Source organism: Macrotis lagotis, chromosome 7 (genome assembly GCF_037893015.1).
Source record: "Macrotis lagotis isolate mMagLag1 chromosome 7, bilby.v1.9.chrom.fasta, whole genome shotgun sequence".
Lineage (NCBI taxonomy): Eukaryota > Metazoa > Chordata > Mammalia > Peramelemorphia > Peramelidae > Macrotis > Macrotis lagotis.
Genome location: NC_133664.1, coordinates 138,666,388 through 138,692,517, shown reverse-complemented (window position 1 = coordinate 138,692,517; position 26,130 = coordinate 138,666,388). Strand labels below are relative to the sequence as shown.

General features: G+C 34.2%; 1 protein-coding gene across 1 annotated transcript in view; it reads left to right on the top strand.

Annotated features, from left to right (window-relative positions):
• MET (MET proto-oncogene, receptor tyrosine kinase) overlaps positions 1 to 26,130 on the top strand; it is a 155,350-nt gene that overhangs the window by 49,386 nt on the left and 79,834 nt on the right. Inside the window, exon 3 of the mRNA XM_074193854.1 lies at positions 21,313 to 21,504. Within this exon, the coding sequence (XP_074049955.1) occupies positions 21,313 to 21,504 (192 nt within the window). The remainder of the gene's footprint in view (positions 1 to 21,312; positions 21,505 to 26,130) is intronic.

The following is a 26,130-nucleotide window of genomic DNA, read 5'->3' as shown; positions in this document are numbered from 1 at the left end:
CTTACTTAGATTTTTGGTAGTGGCCCCCTAATTGATCTCCCAACCTCAAGTCTCTCCTCATCTATCATCCACACATCTGTCAAAATTATTTTATTTAAATATAGATTTAATTATGCTATTCCCCTATTTGAAAAACTCCAGTAGATTCTAAGACCAAACATAAACTCCAATGTTTGGATGTTAAAGACCTTCACAACCTGACTTCTATCTACCTTTTCATCCCCATTATATATTATTCTTCTTTCTGCATGCTAATTGAAACAAATTAGCCTTCTCTGTGTGTCTCATGCATGTTCCTTCTCTGCACCTTTGCATTGGTCATTTTCCATGCTCAGAATGCACTTCTACCTAGATCTACCCCAGAAAAATCTCTCTTGTCAAGAGATAGTTCAAATACTACCTTCTAAATGAAGCCTTTCCTGATCCCATCAATTCCAAATGCCATCTCTATTGTCCTCCTTTCCTATCTTGCATGTAACTGCCATATATATATATATATATATATATATATATATATATATATATAGAGAGAGAGAGAGAGAGAGAGAGAGAGAGAGAGAGAGAGAACTGTTGTTTCCTTCAATGGAATGTAATATGAATGACACTATTGTTTAATTTCTTTTTGAATCAGTATTCCTTATAGTGACTGATACAGGATAGGCACTAAAATTTGTTGATTGAATGGAATATAAGTTACATAATTTGGACTTGGAGACAGATTAGTTGTATTCCATTTTATGCCACTAAACTAGCTCTGTAACCTTGGACAAGTCACATAACCTTTTTCAACTTCACTTTCATTACCCATAAAATGTTATCTCATAAGGTTGTTATGAAAATTAAATGAAATACTGAATGCAGAAACTTTCTGTAAACAGCAAAACAAGTCTATAAACATAATGGATAATTATTATTCTTGAAATGAAAGCTTTCGTTTAAAAAAAAAGATATTGGATTCTGATATCTACCACATACAGCTTACATTGCCTGCCAATTTCTCCACAATTGACCAAAGAAAAGCTTTTCTCTATTTTTTAAATAGTCATAGAATCTAGAGTCAGCCTAGCATAAGCAATCTTTGATAAGATAGCAATTCAATATCACACAGATGAATTTGTGCATTATGAAATAGGAAAGGAAATACACATTTTTTCTTAACTAAATACAAATTAAATGTGACTGTGTTTAGACACCAGGGCCTAAACTTGATTTTTCTCTTCATTCACTAGATTCCTTGATTATCTTACAATTTTATACATATATATATATATATATATATATATATGTATGATATAAAAGATATATACATGTATATATATTAAATGACTTATGGTGCTAATGTAGATATTAGTCCTTCCTGGAAACAGTGGGATGAACATAATGACCTCCTGAACTCAATTCCAACTACAGTGACTCATATAATATTCTATACTATGAACATACAATAAATAGTCTTCACTCAGAAGCCAAATGATCAGTTTTCCCTGACCTGCCACTTTACAGTAAAATCTCATTTGTAGTGAATGCTAATAATTATCCTATTAAACTAGGTTTCATTTTATCTTCCCTGTTTACAGGGTTTCATTTTATACTTCAAGTTGGAGGTAAATCAAAAATTAAACTGAGCTATTATTTATTTAATAATCTATTTCCTTCTTAACTTATTCTTGCCTATAACCTCAACCCAATTCCCAATGACTTAGGAAAGCCTCAACTGAGAATGACTAGTAGTTTCTACACTCTCTCTCATTCATTAACATACGCTGACATTTTCTTTCTTCACAACAAATCTTATTTTACGGCTCTAGTAAGCACCTTCTTCTGTTGTTGCTTTTGGAATGAGTAGCCAATAGCACCCATTTTAACTTGATATTTATTTCTAAAGGATTCTTAAGGTATGTTTCTTAACCTTCTTTAAGAAGCAATGCACTTTACAGCTCAACATTTTCCATCTCTCTCTTTTCCTTTTCCTATGGCAAAGGATTGAGGAATATTATACCATTTATTACAAATATGTATCCTTTACAGTCTTTCAATTCTTCTCCCTCCTTCCACATACACAAGTCAGAAAAGTGACCAAAAGATATTTTAATCATTGACATGTGAGTGGTAAGAAAATTGTAGGCAACTATTCTAGTCAGCTTTTGCCTTCTTGACATATCAAGAATGTAAATAAGTTCATTTTTTTAGCCTACTTATCAAGACCATGTAGAAATAAAAGAGGGTAGAAAATAGAATTCACTTTGATTTTCAGTTATGACCAAAACCACAAGTTGATAAATCAGTAACTAATTTGATAATTATTAGTAAAAGAAAATGATTGTTTAAATAAAGATTTAATCTTCTAACTTCTTTTCCCCCCAAAAAAATTCTCAAAACTAAATTATAAAATGGTTTATTCTTGAGTTTAACTTGATGTAATAGAGGTGAAGAGAACTTGAATGATTTCTCCCAATCTTGGCAATGCCAGTTCACCAATACCTAACCATATATATACATGCCAAGGGTACATAGAGAAAAGGAAGAGAAAGAAAGATAAAAGTGGGGCAGGAGTAGGTATAATATTGTCCTCCACAATGTCCTCTAAGCTCTCCAAAAAATTAAGTAAATTCCAGGAAACTGAATCAAAGCATTAAAAAAAAGAAACAGGGGGCAGCTAGGTAGCACAATGGATAGAGCACTGGCCCTGGAGTCAGGAGTACCTGAGTTCAAATCTGGCCTCAGACATTTAATAATTACCTAACTGTGTGGCCTTGGGCAAGCCACTTAGCCCCATTTGCCTTGCAAAAATATAAAAAAAAGAAAAGAAACAGGTGATACTACTGTCCTCCACAATGTCCGCTAAGCTCTCCAAAAAATTAAGTAAACTGGGGACAAGGGTGGTCTAATCTTTTGATGTGTGATGTATTCCCACAAAAAGTGCTTTAAAGGGGAGGCTAGGTGGTGCAGTGGATAGAGCACTGGCCTTGGAGTCAGGAGTACCTGGGTTCAAATGTGACCTCAGACACTTAATAATAATTACCTAGCTTTGTGGCCTTGGGTAGGCCACTTAACCCCATTTGCCTTAAAAAAAAAATGCTTTAATCAGTGGATATTCTCCCTACAAAAAAAAAAAGAAAGAAAGAAACATTACTGAGACAAGAGGACCTGAAAAGAGGATCTTCTATTAGTCTGTATTTGGAACCTTCTGAAAATCTACTTATCCTATCTCTATGTTTACAAACCATGATAGTGGTAGGGGCAGAAGCATCGTGCATGGACTTCTTTGAACATTCCATTGAAAATGCACACACTTTACACAGGGAGTAATTGTTCCTAAGACTATGATATTGATGTAGATTCAATGAGTGGATGACCATGTAGATAGTGAGGAAAGTGAGTTTAGGGACTTTGTGGATTGAAATGAGTTAGCAGCAGTTTGGAATAACTGTTCAAGCAAGACAAGTTTAGGACAATCAAGAGAAGAGATTAGAAAACTGTCACTTAGGAAAGGCAAAAAGTAGTTATGTTTATCTACATTAAACAAAGCTCACAAAAAAATAAAACAAATATGGAACAAATCTCCAAATAATAAAATTGACATTTTTATTAAAGCTATAACAATATCATAGTACAATTTTTAGAATAGGGATTAGACCCTTGACTTTAGTAGCAAAGGGAAATTTCAGGTGAAGAAATTCCCTCTACCAGTAGAGGATGGTACATTCTCTCCCATTTAGAATATTAGAGAGTAGTTTAAAACACTAAGAGGGTAAATTACTAGCACATAAAATGTGTCAGAGGTGAGATTAGAGTCCAGGTCTTCTTGCCTCAAGGCCAGTTCTCAATTGAATACATCACCCTATCTCATTAAATTTTTTTAACAAAACACAGTAAGAAAAATAAGAATATATCTTTATTCTGTCTGTTTCCATTTTCATAGAATGGCAAGAAAAGGAAACTTGAGAGTTTCAATTTTGGACAGCTTCTTAGGGTCACTAGTCACATTCTCAGATAGATAAAGAGATATATACTATATCTACGCATATATATATATATACATATATATATATATATATATATATATATATATATATATATATATATACACACACACACACGTAAGGCAAATTAGGCTTACATGACTTGCCAAAAGTAACTCAGTTATTAGTAAGTATCTGAACTCAGGTCCTCCTGACTCCAGGGTGAAATCTCTGCCCACTGTACCATCTAACTGCCAGATTTCTTCAGTGTTTTCTCTTTTACTTCCCTATGTATATATTTTAAAAGTTAAACATCCTTATTGGCATCGTCACATCAGCACTTCTCTATTAAGTTTGAAACTGAAGGACCTATCAACATACAATTTAAACATACAACATACAATTAAAGAATCCCATAGCAGAGGCTTTTTTATGGGTCAGTTCAGGGTAATTAGCACCTTTCCGTTGAATCTGTGAGCCTCCACAATCTCTGAGCAAGTAAATAGGAATTTATTTTCCTTTTGCCTAATAAAGATGGGCAGAAAACTACCTTACCACACTAGGATTGTAAAACTCTACCACTTGAAAAAAAAGAAGGGAAAAAAAAACTTCCTCTATGAATCACTCTTTCAGTTATAACCATGAATGAATTGGAATGTGAATGATACTAACTTAAACCACATATGGGCTTAGTTTATTTTAGAACTGATTCACCTTTGGAATTTAGGATTCAATGATGAATTTTTAACTCTTATTATGCTGCCTCTTATAAGTGTAAATTAAAACTTAAGAAAACCATTAAGATAGTGGCACATATTCTATCTATATATAAATGCATATGTATTATGAAAAGGTATATGTAACATATTATTCATTCATTCAATAGGATTTTAAACACTAATATATACATTCCACTAAAATTCTGATATTTCATCAGGATGAGGTAGCAAGCCTGTGTACTAATAAGTGGTCCTACCAAGCTGGAAAGGTTTTGAAGAAATGCTTAGAGATGTCCTCTAAGGTCCAGCTTTTCTAAGAATTTCCAAATTTTTGATCCAAAGGGATTTCTTAATTCACAGAGGAGCTGTGTTCTGTTTCTGTGAAAGGAGTATCCACACCAATGACAAACCCTTTACATCTAAGGAGATGAATTCTAGGCCTAGAATTTCTTTCTTTTTTTGAGTAATCCCTTTGAGAACCTTTAAACATTATAAAGAACAGTATATACTGTACAAATGTGCCATAGACTATGCCCCTAGTTAGAGAAGTTCTCTAACAATTGACTGGGGATTGGAATTCAAGCCCCCTTGCTTATAAAAAAGTTTTCTTTTCAGTTTCTTAGTCTGCCAGAGTTGTCCTTCTGTCATACCATGAAGCTAAAGATGTAAAAACTACACATCTGAGCCAACCATGCTTTTTTATTTAATTGTTTTCAGTGAACAGAAATATATTTTCTCTCCCTCCCACCTCCTCTGCTCCACTGAAAAGAAAAAATAAATAATAAATAAATAAAACCTTTGTCATGAATATACAATCAAACAAAAACAAATTTTCACATTGACTGTGACTAAAAAATATATGTCTCAATCTGCACCTTTAACCCATCAGTTCTTTGTTAGGAGGTGAGTAGCATTTGGCTGAGCTTTCAGATGGAAAGAGGAAAAGGCAGTATAAAACAGGGAACTCTTAACCTTTTCCATGATGTGAACTCCTTTGGCAATCTGGTACCAAATGGATGGAACTTGTTTTCAGAATAATGTTTTTTAAATGAATAAAATAAAATATACAAATTTAAGAGAAAATATTCTAACGGTTATCAAAATGTTATTTAGATAATTCATAGACCCTGAAGTTATAAACCCCTGGATAAAGGAAATAGCTAAGTTCATAATACAAAAACCAATTACAAGTCAATGCCTTTAATAATCATAACCCTAGCAAGTAGAAAGGGAAGAAGAATTCAGATAAATTCAATTCAGGTACCCCAAATGAATCTGCCCTAACTAGAACTTGCTGCACCAGTGAGCTACAACAGATATAGTTAGCCTTTTTACTTCTTGCCATGGCCTAAAGCTGGAAATTGCCTTTAGCCATTGCCTTTGGTATTCTTCCCTATTAAAAAAGAACTCCCAAGCTATCTCCACTTCCTTGGGAACTGCATCCCTGTTCCCCATACCCTCTCTCCTATTGTTCCCACTTTTCTGTCCCCCACTCTCTTTTACAAATCCTGGTTCCTCTATTGTTTATGTTGTGTAGCTCTTCTTGGCTTAGGAAGATGAACCAAAAAAAAAAAAAATCCAAATCCCAAAAAGCTTATGAAGACTTAAATTACTTCCCCCTCAAACCCCTAGGCTTTTAGCATAATATCCCCCTATGGAGGGGATCTGGGTCCAAACAGCTGTGATATATCAGTGTAGTATGACCACTGGATGGTCTGGTCCTACCAAGCTGGAAAAGTTTTGAAAAAAATGCTTAGAAATGTCCTCTAAGGTCCAGCTTTTCTAAGAATTTCTAAGAATTTTGGTCCAAAGAGATTTGTTAATTCAGAGGAGCCCTGTTCTGTTTCTGTGAAAGGAGTATTCACACCAGCAAAATCACAAATCACTGAAATATTGTTGAGACTACCATAACTGAAAAGTATTAGACATGACTTCTGTTCCCTAGGAATGTTTTATGTTATTACGCAGACAGTTATATAATAAAAAATGTGTTATTATGTCAATCAACCAACAAACATTAATTAAGCACCAACTCTGTATCAGTACCTGAGGTTACAGAGACAAAAGAAATAGCCTCCAAGTTCAAGGTGCTTACAGTCTGTAGAAGGAAAAAAGCATCTAAACATTAAAGTCAATACAAAATTATAGAAAGAACAAAGGAATTTCGAGTGACACTAACAGCTAAGGATCAAGAAAGGCTTCATGGAGGTATCATTACAGGCAGAATTTTAAGAAAATTAAGGATTCTAAAAAGATCAAGATGAAGACAGAAGGTATTTCAGGCATGGAGATAGCCAATGGAAAGACATAGAAACAGAAGATACAATGTTATGTCTAAGAAAAAAGCAAGTAAGAGAAAATGTCCAAAATGTAAAGGTGAATATAAATATTGTATACTGTGCCTGGAAGTTAACTTGGAGACAGATTAGGAAGAATTTTAAATTTCAGACTGGGAAGCAGGTATTTTATCCTACAGGAGTAGGAATCATAAAGATAGAGAATATTTGAAAGGAGGATAGATTTTGAAGGAAAGATGGTAAGTGTACTTTTGGACATAATACGTTCAAATTAATGGCAGGGCATCTGTGATTGCCATGAGAACCCTTGTGACAGCTCAGAAACACTGCAGGGTTTAGAAATGCTAAGCCTAGTCATTGCTCCCGGCCACTCCCTGTCAGGGAAAGGAAGTAAGAGACAGGGAGTGTCGAAGAGAGTCAACTGGACTTAGCATATGGGAAGTCCTGGGGTATTTCTGTGCCGTCAAAAGATCTTCCGTTAAGGGAAGGGCAATTTCTACACATTTCACTTATCCAAGAGGAAATGATTGTAGTCAGAAGTCAGAAGATACAACTTTGAATCATCAAAATAGCCCATCTTTCTTTGTCTCTTTCACTATTAACTCCTTATGAGTCCATCCTGAAATGATGTACTTTGGGAAAGATGATGACCTTCCTTGGTCACAGTACTGCTCAGTCAACAATATAGGAGCATCCATTCATTCATGCTTTCAAAAATCAATTATTAAGGTTTTTCTTTGGGCAGAGTATTCTGCTTTATGCCAAGGAAGATAGAAAACTTGGGTAAGAATTTAGCAAAAGGATGAAGTGTAAACAAGCTACTATTTACACACCATTATTTGATAAGCAAATTAGAAAGTAGTAAACAAATCAAAGGAGCAAGTCCTCACCAGCAGATAGAAATCAGGGAAGATTTTATACAGAAAGTAACGATTGAGTAAGACTTAAAGGATATGAAGAAATTCAGCAGTTGAAGAGAAGAAAGAAAGCCATGGACAGAAGAAGGGAATAAAATGATCCAAGACACAGGCTGTGCAGGCTGTGCTCTGAGTTTGTAAGATGGTCAGTGCCCTCTTTGTTCAGATTGGATGACTGGAACCAAATAAGGGACTGAACATTGAACAAAGGAGAGGGCTACTGTTCCTTCCCATGGCAAGGATACACAACAAGGAGACAGTGATACTTAGCCTCTCTAGATCTGACCCCCTTATTTCCCTCTGGAAAAGAGTCTGGTTAGTCACTCATCGAGGTATAGCAACTTGTATGGTATTAGACATCCACCAAGTCTGAAAGACCCTGCCTGGGATATACTATGTCTCTGTATGATCCGAAAGCTATATTGGAGAAGCCCTGGTCAATCGATCCCAAGGGCAGCTTTGTCTTGTTGGCCCATTGTTGACCAAGGAAGCTGCATCATAAACAATGAGGACAATCAGTTTGTTCTATCACAGGAGTTCAAGAGAACTTTAATTTAGACAAAATAGAGTATACAGAAAGGAATCTGGGAAAGTAAACCACTTATGAAGGACCTTAAATACGGATGTTAAACTTTATTGTTCAGGCACTTTTTCAGTCATGTTCAGCTTTTCATGACCACATAGGGTTTTCTTGGCAAAGATAAAGGAAAAGTTTGCCATGTCATTCTCCAGTTAATTTTGCAGATGAAGAAACTGAGGCAAGTGGGGTTAAGTGACTTGCCTAGGGTCACACTGTTAAGAAATATCTGAGGTCAGATTTGAACTCAGGAAGATGGTGCTCTATCCACTGCACTACTTAGCTCCCTTTAATATACATTGTTTCCTTCCAATAGAGGACAAGAACAGTTGTATTTTTGTCCTTTTATCCACTGCACCTAAGATATTGTCTGGCATGTAATGGGTGCTTATTGAATACTTGTTGATTGATTGATGTGTACTACCTGCCTCAGAGGAGTGTTGTGATTAAAATATTTTTAAAATCTTAAAGTACTACAAAAATGTGAGTTCTTGTGATTATTCTAAACTGTAATCCATTCAGAATAATATGAAGTATGAATTTTGTGTTTTTTCATTAAATATACTCCTCTTCTTTAAATAATAGTGATGGGGGGGTAGAAGAAAATTAATGACTAAGTATAATAGTGATAGTAGTGGAAGAAAATTAATCAATGTGACCATGCTTGTGAAAACTGGTGGGTTTATTTTCTAAAATTCTATCTGCAGGGCTGATTTAAATTATCTCTGGATGAATTAAATCCATCCTACAGATAGAACAAAATGAATCACTATTTTAAATGTACTGGTTCCTTAATTATGCTTAATTAAATGCAATTACCCATTCGTGGAATGCATCATTATGTGAATTAGGTGAAAACATTTTGAACCAAATTTATAATGGTATTCCATAATATACAGAGAAATACATTTAATTCTAAAAGGTTATCTTTTTAATGTCATGAATTTAGCAGATGGGCCCCCCTGTGAAGAGCTTTCAGGATAAAATGGACAAGAGTTGCACAGGATAAGCAGAGACAGATGGAGAGAAATGCCAAATATATATCCTTGTGAATGTAATATTTGAGTATTATAGAATCAATTCATGCTGTCAAATTTGTAAAGGATTTCAAACCACAGTAAACTAATTGATGAGTACCAACCAAATAATACTAGGCTTCAAATTATGAAACTAGTTCTCTTACCAGTTTCATGAGAATCACTAAGCTTTAGATTTTGGTGACTGTTAGTTACAAGAGTAGTTTAGTACTCACTGAGCTCAGAACTGCCATTATATGTAATAAACTAGAAGAGGAGGGAATCGTTGAATAATATGGGATGGTAACTAATTGTATGCATGTGTATACACACACACACACACACATATAACTCCTTTCAAAGCATACCAACCAATAAATTCAGCTCAAAGCCATGATGGCACCACATCACTGGAAAACTCTGAGATACTCTAAGAATAGTACCCTGAATAATACACCCAAAATGTAACCTCTGCAAATCAAAGTGGAGGAGAGCCTGCATTTTACTCTGCTTGACCTGCCTTTCTTTTAAACTTCTCTCTTACTTTCTTCACGGGGCATATCTAATTATTTACTCAGCAAGGGGCAGAAGGAAAAAGACAAGGAAACAAATGTTTCCAGGCTCTGTACTAAGCATTTTACAATTATTATCTCATTTGATCCTCACAACAGACCTGGGAGATGCTATAATTATGTCCATTTTATAGATGAGTTAAATGACTTGCCCCAGGAAATATAGCTACTGTCTGAGGCTGAATTTGAACTCAGGTCTGCTTTGACTCCAGACCCAGAACTCTTTATATTATAACACCCAGCTTTCCCTATATTTGCTATTCCTAATCAAGCCTAGGGGAAAAAAATATTTCAAAGATAGGGAAAGACTTAAAAGAATTGAGACTGAGTGAAGTTAGCCGAACCAGAGGATTAATTTATTCTATGGGATCAACATTATAAAAATAAACAATTTTGGACTTTTATAAACTGATGAAGAATGAATAGTGTTTTCCATCATTATCGCCAGTAGGCCATTTTACTCTACAAATCAAGTTAAAATTAATTGAGAAATATTTAACAAAACAAATAAAAATGCAATAAATTGTAGATAATATTAATACATGGTTTTCTAACTCAGTATGCTACTTTCAGGGCTCTTAATGTATCAGAGCCCTCATTTCTATTTGAGCATAACACTACAGATATATATCATGCTTAGATATTGTTTAAAAGTCCAAAGAGCTTTACTGAATTTATGGGTCTGAACAAGGGTCAAGTGGCCTATAAGATAGGGAAGCATATTCTGGATAGGTCCCTTCAGAGTAAACCTTTCCACAGTCTCAGTAAAATACACAAATCATATTTTTGTCAAGATTAACTTTCTATATATCCTCTTAGTCATGCTTTGATAACAAAATTTACAATTAATATTCCAATTTCACATTTATCTATAAAATCTTCTACTTGGAAGAATGGGAAAAGAGGAAGACAGAATTTCTTATACCTGAAACTAAGCAGTAAATGGTAACACCTGCCTGTGTTTGCAGACTATCTCAAAACTGCAAAAAATAGTTAAATTGTAATCCTGTCTCTGTTAATGTTAGCTTAAGTTATTTATTAACAGTCTTTCTTTGCTTTGTCAATCTTTTAGCCTCTTTCTCATATAAGCAATAATCTGATTCTAAAGTGCCATAAATTAAATAATTTCATAAAAGGCCATAATTACAGCACCCACTTTAATCAGTTTTAAAAGTCTTTCATTTTAGTGTATAGAACACTTCCTTCCAAAATTGGATCAGAAGTGAGTTGCAAAATTTTATTTAAAAAATCAAATAATATCACCATCTATCCAATAATGACTTGGCATCATCTTCAACCCATCACTAACATGCCCTGTATATCGAATTAGTTAACAAATCTTGTTTATATCTACTCAACAACTCTCAGATATTTATCCTTCTCTTTACACCATCAACCAGCATCTTACCACAAGCCCTCATCACCTCTCACTTAGATTATTAAATAGCCTCTTCATTAGTCTTTCTGCCTGTTACTCTACTCTATCCTTTACTCAGTTATCAAAATGTTTTTTCCTAAAACATACTTCTATGTCATCCCCTAAGTCAATAAACTCTAATGCTTCCTTTTCATTTTTTAGATCAAAAATGAACTCCACCATTTGTCATTTAAAACTTTTCATAAACTGACCCTTATTTCTTTTATATATAACTCTTGAAGACTCTCTATTGTCCAAAGACACTGACTAACTTGCTGTTGTCATAAATAATCTCTCATTTCTCATCTCAACATAGTTGCACTGGCTGTCTATTGTGCCTGGAATATTCTCTCTCTTGATGCCCACCATTTGACATCTTTGATTTTGTTCATTCAACACCTTCTTCATAAGATTTTTTCATTTGTGTATATTGTGTATATATTGTGTATATATTATCATCATTATCACCAGTGGACCATTTTAATTCTTCCTTCCCTTGGTTTTCATATGTATGTTTTTTAAATAGAATTCTATGTGTGCATATTAAAGGATAATTAATTTATATGATTATAATTTATACTTTAACTTAATTTATACTTAATTATATAATTATTTATGTAATTAATACTATTTAATCTTTGTCTCTGGATCCCCAAGATAGAGTATGTTCTTTTTTTCTTTCTTTCTTTCTTTATTTATTTATGGTTTTTGCAAGGCAATGGGGTTGAAGTGACATGCCCAAGGTCACACAGTTAGGTAATCATTAGGTGTCTGAGATCGTATTTGAACTCAGGTCCTCCTGACTTCAAGGCTGGAGCTCTATCCATTGTGTCACCTAGTTACCCCAGTATGTCCTTTAAAGACATTTGTTGATTGGTTAATTCATTCATTTTATCCTTTTTTCTCTTGTACTTCTCAAGTATAAAATGTGAATTGACACTATTTTATAATTCCCCAAACAGAATTCTTTTTCAACGTTAAAAAGTTCCACAGAAGCTATTTAATCCAATGCTTTCATTTTATAGATGAGGAAACTTGTCCAAAGTTACATATGTAAAAAGAATCAAAGGCAGAATTGAAACCCAAGACTTCTTATTCCACTATACCTCTGCTGTCTCTCCCTTTTTGAGAGAAAAGTATAGCAGTTGATAACTACATAAATTGATAAATTTAAACTAGTTTGCCCCTAGTGAAGGTTTAAATTTCCTCCTATTAGGGTTTTGAATTTCAGTCTCTGAATGTTCCAAAAGATCTGCCTTCAGTAACAAAATATCTTGTAACTTTCAGTCAACCAAAAAAAGTTGCAACCACCTAGTACCTATGGCCTTTTTCCCAATTTCAATGCATAATTAGGTAGAAAATCTTCCATTTTCCATTTGAGAGAGTATTGTTAATAAATTAAAAATTATTTAGATATTTTATGATCTTTGCAACAAGAATTATGTCTCAGTTTTCTTTTATAGATCCTCATTTCCTTGGTCTAGTGACTCAGACACAATAAACCCACGGTAAATAACTGAATTATTAATGAAGAGGCAAAAGGGTATGCAAGATAGGACATGGGACTAGGAATCATAGAACTGTAGAGTTGGTTTAGGCATTTTCTAGCTCAATACTTCACCCTGTGGGATGCAGTTCTTTTAATGGTTCACCTGATAGATGAATTTTCATTTTTCTGAAGCAACCCAATCATTGTTGGAATACTCAAATTATTGATTACAGCTTAATCTAACCCTAGTTCTGTCCCAGGATTTGATAAGAATGTTCCTTATCAACCTCAGTCATATATTATTCCTATCTAGAATTTGCCTTGGCACTCCAAGTTCTTTTACTCTATTATCCCTTATTTCCTGTGTCTTCTGATGCCTTTCACAACAGCTGCAGCACATCTAGCAGGACAGGGAGGGATGGCTAGTTCCAAACTCTCTGGCTATAAAGGAACTAACAGCTTCTGTCAACCAAATGAAGAAAATTGGTTACTGATACTCCAGGAGTGCCTGTATTTGAATCTATTCTAGCATACCTCTGAAGTAATAAACCTTTTGCTCCTATCCTATACCATAATTTAAGCCCTTTCAAATTTGTTTTCATTTCTGGTTTACTAACTTACTTCACTACTAAAATGAGACAAGGTAATTAAAGGGATTTGCAAATCTTAAATTGTTTTATAAATGTTAATTTTTAGCATTAATATATGATACATTATATTATACATTCCTTAATTCTGTCCCTTTTAGACATTATGATATTGAGCCCCAGAACCAGACTTACTATTTCATCTGAGCAACAAGACTTTTATTGATATTTGAGTTTTGATCCTTGGATCAGCATACTGATAAATCCTTTGCTCTAGTTCTCTGGAATTATTTGCCCAACCTCCAATTCCTAACTACACCTCTCCCCTCTTACTCCAGTGTTAATTATAGCCTGACACCCAACTTCCCTTTCAGGTGATGTTATCAATACATTGAAAGCATAAAAGAATTGCTTTTGTTACTAAGAAGAAAGTAACTAAGATGAACTAATTAAATTGAAAGCAACTTTCCACTTTAACTTTTATCCATAAAACAACATATACTTCTTTTCTGTATTTACTCTTTAAACAAGAGCTAAGTATAATTTAATTTTCATCTATACAAAGTCTAAAAACTATTTTCCCATATAATATTGTAAATGAATTTAAACAAAACTTATGGACATATGTCTAACTAGAGAGAGATCAAAAATGGTTCTAAATTTATGTTTACCTCATAGAATGATTGTGGAGATAAAGAAATTGGAAAGATGAAGAGCTATGTTTTTCAATATCTTAAATATAATAAGGCACAAGTTATATAAGTAGGAAAAAAGGTCCTAAACTATCAAATGGCATTTGTAGCAATAACACTTTGATACAATAGTAGAGAGTAAGAACATAACCAGTTGAGAGCTAATACTAATGAAAATACAAAGTTAAAGGAGTGTAAAGAAAAACAAGACAAATTGTAATTACCACTTCCATTGTTTTCCCTCTTTCTTGTTCTTTTTTTCTCCCCCCTCAACTTTACCCAAACCTCATCCCATGGTGTCTATCTCTCTCATTTGGATGATCCTGTATGACTCAAGCTCACAGCTGACAAGAGTGGGTACCTGTGGATGATATCCCCAAAGTAATAAAATGTCTTGGCTCAAAATCAAAGGGAGTAGCAGCAAAGGGAGTGAGGGAAAGAGAATTCAGTGAACTATTTATGATATACATTTGGTGTCCTATCTTGCCATAGCCAATTAACCTTATGTTTATCCTTGTCTTTACTCACATTTTAGTGGTAACTACAACATTGTGGGTTAAAAACATGATTTCTTACCTATCTACTTAATAGAGTGATTATAAAGGTAAAATTAAGAAGTGCTTTTAACAAACTAAAGCATCATGTAACTATTATAACAACAACATAAGGTTTCCAAAGCACTTCCCTTACAGTCTTATTAGATCAGCAATAACTATCATTACTACTCCAAAATGGTCTTAGGCTAGACAATAGCCAAAGTCAATAGGATGAAAATAAATAAGAATAAATGTAGGATACCAAAAAAATCAACTCCACAAATACAAGATGGGGGGCCATGGCTAAACAATAATTCTTGTAGAAAAGATCTCAGGGTTTTAACTCCATAATGTTCAACGGTTTGACATAGCAAGCAAAAAAAATATTCAAGAATACACAAAGAGAGGCTAGCATCTGGAATGAAATCATTCAATTCTGCTCCATCTAAACAGGTCATCTCTGAGGTAGTAGGTACATTTCTGCGCATTACATTTTAAGGAATCCACAGACAAGAATGAAAATAACCAGAGTATCATGAGAACTAGAGAGAGTATGCCATATCAGGAACAGTTACAGAAAATGAGTCATTTTAAATTGGAGAAGAGATAATTTAGATGAGACACATTAGCTTTGAAGGGACAGCATCTAGAGAAATTAGAATTACTCCATTTGACCTCACAAGTTAGCACTTAGAGCAATGGGTTGATTTTTCAAAGAGGTAAATTTAGGATTGATATAAGGGAAAAAGCTTCCTAATAAAAAGGTTGCTTGGGAAAGGAGTTAGTTCTCCCTCATCAAATGTCCTCATGCATACGTCATGGATATCCTGAGGCAGGCCTAACTCAAGCTAGTCTAGTGGATCAGGCTTAGAATGCAATGAGATATTCATGGACCATAAAATGCAGTAAAGATGACTTTACTAATAACAAAGGATTAGAAGGATACATTTCCTAAGTTTAAAAAGGATACTAATCCAGATAAAATGGTTACTCTCTTATGCCTCAACATTCACCAAAGCAATGGACCAAGCCAGGTCAGAAAGACATTCTCAAAGGGCAGTAGAAATTCCATTAAAACATCCTGCTCCAATTCCCCAAAGTCTGAGCTTTTTATGCTTTGAATAGAAAGAAAGCCAAGCAATAGTAATGATCCTGAGAATTGCCTTCCTATTCCTTCAAAGGGAAATTAACCCAGTCTGCATCAGTGTATCTTCCATAACTGGGATCTTCTAGAAGAATTCTTGTTTAAACTAGATGACTTCTGATAGCCCTTCTAAGTATAAAATTCTGTGATTCTGCTATCAAATTGTTCCTACAACAACTGTGATCATCATCAATATTATTAAGTAACATCACAGATGTATAGCCAAAAGGGACCTTAGAGGAAATTTAGTTCCATGTCCTCATTTCTATGATAAGGAATCTAAGGTCCTAAGATATTAAGTGATATTCTTGGTATCACACAGGAAGTATAAGTAATGGAGCCATGATTCAAACCTAGGTCCTCTGACTGAAGACCTAGACCTCTTTCCATTGAACTGAAAAGATGTCAAAGAAAAAAAATATATAGTGAGAAAGAGCTCCCAGGACTGAGTATTTGGAGATGCCTGACAAAAGAAGAGAAATACCCCTCATTTATAAATGAGGAAATAGTCCATTGAAAGAGACAGAAAAAAGAAAGAGGCAGAGAAAAAGCAAGTGAATTAATAACACCCAGTGTCTCTAAAGGCAAAGCCTTAGGAGTGGCTTAAAGAATGAAAGGATAGAATTGAATGTGGTAGCACACACAAGCCTGTGGACCCAGTAGAGCCTGGTGGATTACACGAGTTTAGGGATTCCAATACTGCTTTAGAGATAAAGCCAAATTTGGTTTGTTGACACTAAGTCTAGCACCAACTTGGTGAGCCCAAGAGAAAAGATGGCCATCATGATGCATAAGAAGAATCAAATCAACTCGTTGGAAAATGGAGAGAGGAAAGAAGGAGGAAGGAAAGGGAGGAAGATGGAAGGAAGGAAGGAAGGAAGGAAGGAAGGAAGGAAGGAAGGAAGGAAGGAAGGGAGGAAGGAAGGAAGGAAAGAAGGAAGGAAGGGAGGGAGGGAGGGAGGAAGGAAGGAAGGAAGGAAGGAAGGAAGGGAGGGAGGGAGGAAGGGAGGGAGGGGGAGGGAGGGAGGAAGGAAGGAGGGAAGGAGCAGGGAGGGAGAAGGAGAGAGGGAGGGAGGGAGAGAGGAAAGGAAGAAAGAATTGAAAAAAAAGAGGAAGTTAGGAAGTAATTAGTGAGTGACCAGCAGAGGAAAAGGCTATATGAAATTTTAAAGGAGAAAGAATAATAAGGGCACTAGAGAAATTTGAGGAACCTGAATTCAGAGAATGCAAGTCATATGATTTGGGTTCTGGCATGAGCATTTTAAGGTTCATTTTTTTTTAAAATCTATAAAATATGAATATTTTTACAAGAATGACCAATCCCACAAGATCTTGTGAAAATCAAATGACATGTACATGAAAGTGCTTCGCAAACTATAAAAACCCAAATACTCAAATGAATCTCTGATCTCATCATTTTGGATGTGTCCTCCAGTGTTGCAAATTTGAACCCTTCCACACTTGCCCATCCTTTGGAAATTTGTTCCATAACTTCCTACATATTTACACATTTATACATTTATACAATATATAGAAGACCTTCCTTGCTTTTTCCTAACATGGAAAGGATACCAGTGGAGCATTCTGGCTATCTACCTATGATTCCTCACTCTCACCATGTAATAACCCCTCTTACTTCTTTGCATACATTTCTATAAGATAAAAGGAAGTATGGTAAGATAGAGTTTCCTAGTTAAGAACAACAGCTTTCAGGGGCAGCTAGGTGGCGCAATGGATAGAGCACTGGCCCTGGAGTCAGGAGTACCTGAGTTCAAATCCTGCCTCAGACACTTAATAATTACCTAGTTGTGTGGCCTTGGGCAAGCCACTTAACCCCATTGCCTTGCAAAAAAAAAAACCCTAAAAAAGGATAACAGCATTCAAATCCTGCTGTATGACCCCTGAGAAAAATAAGTTAACCTCCCTAATACTAGTTCCAGGAAATTCTCTAGAATTCTATATTATAAAGAAGATGCTGATTTTCACTGGTAAAGATAGCTTCCTCACTGGAAATTCTACATATTAATGAAACTAGAAGTCATGGTCTATATTTCCCTGATATCCTTATTTCCCTTCCCCCTTACCCTTACTTATATTCTTAACTCCTCCAAGGCATCTTTGGAGTAAGAGAATACTACTTCCACTTAACTTTCAGAAGTGCATTTCTACCTATACTCAGTGTTATTATGGATAAGTACTCTCCATGAACCTGAGGGAAGTAGGAAAATAAGAGGACTCTCAGTAAGAGTGTTCTTCAACCATAGCCCAAGGATTATAGTTAATCTGTTTCTGCAATGACTATTAGGTGGGAAATAGAGAAAAACAGTTTATTTTACTCTATGGATATTATTAAATAATTATGCTAGCTCATATTCTCTCCAGAGCATAGAGAATTGGACCAAATAATAGTAATAATTGTGCAGTACCTCTCCTGTGAAAAATTCAGTATAACTGAGAAATTCCACAACCAGTAGAGTCTCAAAATCTTACTAAGTAGTCTTTTGCCATTAAACACCCTGTCTTTGACAGTGTCCTCCCAACTATCACTTCTTGGTCCTCCCATTGACTATGGCATCACACTACCAATGTCCTTCATTCCAATTTAATCTATTTCCTTGGTGATCTCAAAGAATAAGGAATCAAGAGTAGGTCCTCTTCTCAAATGGTTGTGGATGTCTGACTTAGGCAAAATAAATAGCACTTAAACCTGCTCCTATGTTTATTTGTTTCAACCAAAAATTGAACAGTTGCAAGATTGTGAAGTAAACATGTGGCAACTACTTCAATATTGTGTAATTTTTTTATAGTTAGTGACTTTGTCTTTCAAGAAATGGAAACATAACCTAATACTCTCAGCCTATAAAGGAAATGTCAATACTGAATAGCTACCACAAATTCACCTTAAAAGAAAGGTGAGCCCATTCAATTTTTGCCCTTCATTTACAAATGAGGAAATGAGCATTTTTTAAATTGATACTTTATTTTTCTGAATACATGTTAAGAAAGTTTTTCAACATTCATCCATATGAATATGCATATTTTTAAGTTACAAATTTCTTTCCACCATCCCTTCCCACCCCCCCTCCCCTCAGTAGTGACCAGTCAGATTAATATGTATGTGTTTAACATTTGTGTTAAACATGTATACAGATTAGTCTTGTTTGGTATGAAGAATTAGGATTAAAGGAAAGAAATACACGAGATAGTTTTTAAAGGTGAATGAAGTGTTTATCAAATTTTGAAAGGTTCTTTTCTATTTTGTTTTGATTTTTGTCCTCTGCATGGGGGGGAGGGAGAATAAGCATTTCCCATAAGCTGATCTAATAGGGTTGTCCTAGCTCTCTGAACTGCTGAGAGGAGGTCCATCAAGATTGACCAAGAATGTTTTCAAATCAATCCAAAAATATTTCTTAAGAATACTCTTAGACATAAGGCACAGTGCTTGCCTTGGTATTCTCTTTATGATTTCTTGAGGAAAGTTTCTAAAAGTACATAGAGACTGAAATTTTCAGGGTACCTCTGTTTCTATATGCTGGATCCCTCATTAGAACTTTAATTACTAATGGAGTAATGTCCAGAGGAAAGACAACTGTCCTGGGTAGCTAAAGGAATAAGAAAGTGAGAGGCAAAGATGGAGGTGGGAAAATATCTACCTCAAATACATGTTTTGAAATGCATGAATGTAAGTGGCAGGGGATCCTGCTGATATTGTTATCCTTATCCTATCCACACTGCAGAAAACATTTGTGTGATTCATTAAGTCACCATCCTCAAATGTCATACAAGCATAACACACACACACACACACACACACACACTGCCTCATCAGAGGTTGATCCAAAATAAAAACAAACAAAAACTCTAAGCTTCTAAAGAGACAACATATAACTATCGTTCTTAACAAGAGTAAAGATTATTGATAAGAGAAATCATAAACACATACTATTTGTATCTCTGTGTATGTGCTGAAGATTAGCTGAAGAACATTTCAGATGACTTTCAGTTCAAAGCTAGTCCCAGTTGATTTATGATCTTTTTGTTGCTTCTCTGAATTCTCTTTCTAAAATGAAAAATGATCATCAATAGTAACTGAATTACCAATTAATAGATTACTATTGAATTTTTGGTACAATTCAGTTACCTACTTCTCTGAAGAGAAAATCTTGGTGAAGTAAGCTTTCTAATTAAAAGTTCAAATAACATTCAATAACATATCACAATAAAAGTCTAGCCCTCCAAATGTTCTATTTCCCCCCTCCACCCAAATAGTCACTGTTTAACATTAGTCACTTTAATTTTAGAGGCAGTATGGTACAATAGAAAAAGCTCTGGATTTAAGTTTGTTTCTAGTTCAAAATCTATGAACCTTTGATCTTACGACCCATACTTTAATAGTTTTATAGTAATTATTGCATTTGACTAATTTAAAATAAAATTGTTTATTGGTTATAGAAAATAGCTAAGAAGATAAATGAATAAATCAATCAATATATAAAATTGTGTTTTGATCACCACTACCATCTCCACCCCCCCAGAAAAAGAGTCAGTGTGGTAAAATGGATATTGTGTTTTCAAATCTCACTCTAATACTAACAGAATGACCCGGACAAGTCTCTTAGCCTCTCTGGTCCTTATATAACTCTAAGACTGGAGATTTCCAAACTAATAAAATCACAGATTCTTGATATTTTTAACAAAATAAGTCAATTATATGACTGGTGATTTTTTGCCCTGTGTGACAAAAGGATAATCTCAAAGAACAGTCACTAAAAGATAAGCAGTTGAATTCCCTTTAAAATCATTTTGGCCTAAATGATTTTTCATTATAATATTCTCAGTTTTTTTAATTGCTATAGATCTAATGAAAAAATATAGAAATTCTAGTGAAAAATACTAGAAATTCTAAAATTCTAAAACTTTCAGTTTTCACTAAAACAAAAAAGGAAGAAATAAAATATTCTCTTTTGTTTCTTCTAAGATAGCTAGATCCTAAACATCTACATAATTATATTTGTCTGCTAGAAGCATTTCAGTTTTCTTCTCTGTCTTAGAATGTGCATTCTTAGATAAAAGTCATGAGCTTTTAATGATCTTTTTGGGCAAATCAGCCAAGCACTGTGTTTACTGGACATTGAGTGAACCTGATTTTCCAAGTATGTGAATTATAATAACATATGTTGTCCTAAATGTTAGCTCTCTTTATGTATTCTATAAAATCTGGTGAATCATGAAAAAGTTTAGATGATTTAGAAATATTTCTTCTCCCTAACTGAAAATATCTGTTATTTATATAGTACTTTTAGTCATCTCCCCTAAGTACCATTTTCCTTGAAGCATACTCCTGACCTAATTTCACAATAACTTTATGGTCATTTTTTTCTTACCAGACATTTTTAAGAAACTCATCAGGCTGTGAAGCAAGAGACGATGAATTTAGGACAGAATTTACTACATCCTTCAAACGTATCGATTTATTCACAGGACAATTCAAGCAAGTTCTTTTAACATCGATATCTACCTTTATCAAAGGAGACCTAACTATTGCAAACCTTGGAACATCAGATGGTCGATTTATGCAGGTAGGATAATAACCTTCACTTTTTTGTCCAGTGTTATCTTCTGTGTTTTTTATAGCATGGTGTTTATAAAAATGTATACTGTATAATAAGAAACTACAGTGCTTATGAGTGAAGATATAACCATAGATTAAGAAGCAATTAAGAATACTCCCAACTTTTTTTTTACTAATTTGCTATTTTTTATTTACATATGCTTCGGTTTTAAATTTCTTTTTTTGTTATGAGGGGGTTTTTTTGCATCTACAATTTCCACTACATGAATGGAAAATAACATGAAACAATTAAAGCATTTCCAAGCAACATTTCCTATTTCAGGGGAAGCAGTGGATCAAAGGAAAACTATTGTGTGGACTGTGTGCTTCCCTGAACAGAAACATTCACATCATTGAATACAACCGGCTGGAGTTAGAAAGGGACATTATCATCAAAATCCCATTGTAATATCAGTGTCTACTGAATCTGCTGCACAGTAAAGTCAGATACAACCAAAAGGGGTGGGATCACATAATGCTTGTTGAAGGAGTTAATGAGATGATGAATGAATGAACATACACATAAAGGCCTGATTTCAGTAAAAAAAAAGTTTTTAATTCTTATCAAATATTTGATAGAATAAAAAAAATGCACATTTCAGATGTGAATAAAGGGACTGTATCTCCCTGACCAATCCCCTGATTAAAGAATTTAATATACACTTAAGTTATATCTGTTTTGCTCCTAGAATAGTAATTTGCTTAGTGCTCCCAACCATGTGCTCATTAGTAGATGCTCCACTAATGAAGAATGAAAATGGTGTTTCTATGGAAATGCTGGCTATCTACAAATAATGGAAAGTACATAAAGAGACATGTTGATTTTCAAGTGTTATAGTAATCTGCTATGTAATTTAAAAAAAGAAAATATAGTCTAGCATATAATTAATATCCTAATTAAACTCTGATGATTATTTCCAAGGGACCAAAAGGTAACAATCATGTTTGCCTTTGGGTTTTTGTGTCTGTACATTCTATCCATACTTTCAAACAAAAAAATATTTTCTGTACATTTTCTTGGTGTTATTGCACAGCAGTTTTGATGGAACTCCTTGTTACATTTTTAAAAACTGTTCATCAGAGGTGCCTGGGAATGCTGAAGATGGTGGAAATTTTTTTCAAAAGTTATAAAACCTTTATAGAGGAAAACTTTCTCTAGCTCAAAAGGGATCATACACATGGTATTATCTTAAACAGTTCCCTGTGGTCTCATCTTTTTGCATTACTTCTCAGTTAATGATGCTTCTCTTCCCATTCACTACCCCTCTGAGCCTACATTCTTATTTATCCACCTAATCCCTTGTCACTGTTTAGCTTTGTCCTTTACTCCTTTTAATTGCTTTCCATAACTTCAAATTTGCTCTGCTACCACTTTTTCTCTAAAGTATCTATTTCCTAGTGAATTCAAATTCTATATTAATATTTATAATAAGATTAATTTAGGTCTAATACTTTTTTTTTTAATTCCCAACTTGGTCTCTTCTTAGATTTTATACTTTGATCCATACATATACAAATGTATTTTGCACCTTCTCTCTATAATGGGGAAACTAGATGGCACAGTGGATAGATCACTAGGTCTCAAATCAGAAGGACCCGAATTCAAACCTGGCCAAGTGACCCTGGGCAAATCACTTAGCCTCTATCTGCATGTCTCCTCTTCTGAAAATTTTTTACAGTAACACTGTAAAAATAATTACATTTTTATCATTTATCTGTAAAAATAATAATAGCACCCTTCTACCAAAATTAGGATAAAATAAGATAATGATATTTGGAAAGTACTTTGCAAATCTTAAAATGATAGCTATTATTTTTATAGCAGAACATTCTTAAGACAATAGTACCATCCTTGTCCTCCAGCAATAAACAGGATTATAAAAGAATTTATTGCATTAAATTCCATAATCTGGATCCCTGACCAAAAGCTTGAAGGTAAAATTTGTAGATATCAATCTTGTGAAAAGCATTGCACTTAAAAAAAAAAACCTTATCCTTCTTGTCTGGTGACATAAGATGGACTTTCATTAAACAACCCACTGAGGATTTCTTTGACACTAATCTAAGTGAGTTTGATGCAGTTGTGTGTTTTATTCAAACAAACTAAAACCTTTAAAAGATAAAACAAGAACCAGTATTCCTGAAATCCAACAGTTTGTTTACAGCAAATAATGGGAAGGTGAACAAGTAACAAGGAGAAGCCATGTGAGAGTGTTCCATCTTAATCCATGAGAACAGTCGCTACCTATCAAAGAATGGTAAATATTTTGACTTTGCAAAAGTGTTTTAAATCTGTGAAAGACCTTGAGTAACTTGCAGCTCATATTTTAGTAAATACTATGGAGTTTCTATTACAAAATAGAATGGTAATAATTTTTTTCAAAGACAGCTGCCTTGTATAAAACGAAATAGAAAAATTGTTTTACTTCCTTCCTAGGCTAAAGCCTGATGGCAAAACTGATTTGCCATTTTTCCCCCAGAAAGTTTGCAGCTGTTTCTGCCTTTCCTATTGTACTTGTTTTCAGTGTGAGGCTGGGAACACAAGTTCCAGCTCCAGCTGTTGGGTGCAAAGTGAATCAGGTATTTCACAGTGGTTATTTGATTAGAAAGAATTATATTGTTTAACTAATAGCACTGGGCTTGTGAGAGAGAAGGCACTTCTTGACATATTCCTGATTTTTAAGCAAAAACTCATCTAAAAAGTTATTTACTCATATGTGCCAGCTGAATTTTCTCATGCTCATTACAGACCAAGGACTTTTTTAAAGTATAGGTTTTGAAGGTTACATACTAATATATAAACCTATTTAGGTCTATTAAAAAAAAGAGAAGAAACATAATATCTTAGTGTCAGAAAAGACCTAAAGGTACATAAAATATGACCAAATATTTGGGATCATAGGTCTAAAAGGGATCTTAGTAACTTATTGGTCTAACAATAGATGAAGAAACTGAGGCCCAAGCGACTTGCCCAGGATGACACAAATAGTAAGCAACTGAGTCAGGATTTGAACCCAGGGTTTTGATGCCAAAATAAGTGTTTTTCCTTCTATACTACACTGCCTCTCATATCTTTCATATACATGCATACATATATATACATACATTCATATTTATGTGTGCATATATACATACATAAATATAATAACATTCACACTTCCCTAAAAATGACAATTTTGACAAGTTTAAAAATTCTGTGTAGAAAACAAGACTCTGGAACATTAATTCAATGATAAACTTCTAAATAGAAAAGAAGATCTATTTAAACAAATTAGAGTATTAGTCAAAGGATATGTCTCTGCCTTTCCTATTATATGTATTACTGGTCTTGTGTAGATCACCATCCTAATCCAAAAATGATGCTTGCTCATATTTTCTATAACACTTTTATCAAATCCTTAATTTCTTTGCTTCTTAAAACAAATCTGTGTTATTAAAATTATTGAAAATGTCACCAGTATTATTAAGATAGGAACAAGAGCATAGTGATTCAATCACCTAGGTACTGAAAGTGGGGGGGGGTGGAGAAGAGACAATTATCCATCACTGTCTCCTACCTATAATTGATGCCATTAGATTCCTTTCCAGTACTTTTCCACTCCTCCCTCATTCCACTTAGTTGCTACATCACTCCTGGAAACCATGTTGCTTATTCTTTCCAGTTGCTTCTGCTGGATTTCACTGAAACTTATTGGTAAGTGAGGATCATCTGAAAAAATCATCCTTGATTGGTCATTGCTTAAAAGATTATATTAGTCATCAGTAAACATAAAAATAATTACTTCCTGTATGAAGAATCAATTCATTTATTAATCTTCTGTTTTCAAAATTCATCAGTTACTACAAACATCATTGGAAGCCTATACCATTTATTATTATTCAAGATTACTCTTGTTATTTATTTTAGTTACAGATTGCCAAGTCATCCTGAAGTGAAGAAAACTTATGTCAGGGAATTATAATATTACACATATTATACATATATATATAATTCTATATATATATGATTACAATTATACTTCAGTTCCAACATTAGTCTTTTGTGGGAAGACTAATTTGCTCATCTCCTTTGTAACTATTAGTAAAACAAAAATTTCTCTTGAAATAATATTTAAATCATTATAGCAGTTATTCATTTGATAGATAAAACATCTATTAAGTGTTTACTATGAGTCAGTGATACAAATATAAGTAAATGAGGTGCTTCCTATATTCAAGGAACTGAAATTCTAAAGCTGGGGAGAGCCTTGGGGGGGGGGGACACATAAAGGAGAGCTGAGAAGGGGAAGGAGAAAGTCATGTGGGAGAGCATAATATGGAAATGGGCAAGAAGTGACAGTGAAATTCTAGTTCGAGGCAGGCTGAGATGCAAGTTCACCAATCAAAGCCCTGTGTCCCAGAGGCGAAAGTCCAAGTCCTGGATTAGAATGATGGCTGAAGTCTATTAGGTATCAAATCACTAAAGAGATTGTTTCCTCAGTGTGCTTGCTTAGAATAAATTGTGCACATGAGTCCTGAAACCTGAACTGAGAAGTAGCTATTTTAAGTACAAGCAGTCTCCAGCTTGGAAGCAAGTTGTGTCTAAGAGTTCCTC